The sequence below is a fragment of the Myotis davidii genome, unplaced genomic scaffold, assembly GCF_000327345.1.
Source record: "Myotis davidii unplaced genomic scaffold, ASM32734v1 scaffold363, whole genome shotgun sequence".
Lineage (NCBI taxonomy): Eukaryota > Metazoa > Chordata > Mammalia > Chiroptera > Vespertilionidae > Myotis > Myotis davidii.
Window position 1 is genome coordinate 1,393,443 of NW_006294069.1, and position 654 is coordinate 1,394,096.

At 70.3% G+C, this 654-nt stretch overlaps 1 protein-coding gene across 1 annotated transcript in view; it reads right to left on the reverse strand.

Moving 5' to 3' along the window:
• Nucleotides 1-654, reverse strand: part of CORO6 (coronin 6) — a 5,418-nt gene that overhangs the window by 1,178 nt on the left and 3,586 nt on the right. The window contains exon 5 of the mRNA XM_015566800.1: nucleotides 211-330. Within this exon, the coding sequence (XP_015422286.1) occupies nucleotides 211-330 (120 nt within the window). The remainder of the gene's footprint in view (nucleotides 1-210; nucleotides 331-654) is intronic.

The window sequence follows — 654 nt, forward strand, 5'->3', positions numbered from 1 at the left end:
CATCACCGGTTGGGGGCGCCAGCGTGGGCTCCTGCAGGCGACGCAGCAAAACTGGGCGGAGGGGTGGCTGTGCGGGTGGCAGGCGCTGCAAAGAGGGCAGCAGCCCCCAGCCCTGTCCAGGTGGGCATGCCCTGCGGGTGGGGGACGCCTGGCCCCCCTCCCGTGATGCCAGTCCCCGGGGCACACACCCCACGCTTCCAGCTGCGTTACCGGGTCCCACAGGCCCAGCTCCCGCTGGCTCATGCGGGTGAAGCCCGTGGTGAAGATATGACCCTGGCGCGTGAAGATGGCCCGCATGGGCCTCATCCCCTCGTGGGCCGCAAACCTCTCCTGGGGGCAGGGGGAAAACAGGGAGAGGCGTCACCCAGCTGCCTGCCCTGGGGACGCTGGAGGGCCCAGCAACCTGCTGGCGGACTTACGGGGGCGGAGACAAAAAGGGGCCTAAGTACTCAGCTTCCGGGGTCCTAACTGTCCCCGGGCCGGGGCCGCGTCTGGGCCTTGGGAGACCAGAAGGCGTGCGTCTCAGCGGATGACGAGCCCTTTGGCGCTCTCCGAAGCTGATCCCTAGAGCAGGGGGGTGTCTGCCGGTGTCCCGGGGACGCGGCGAGGCTGCTCCACAAGGCGCCCTCTTGGGCGCCGGCCGCGCTCCGGGCT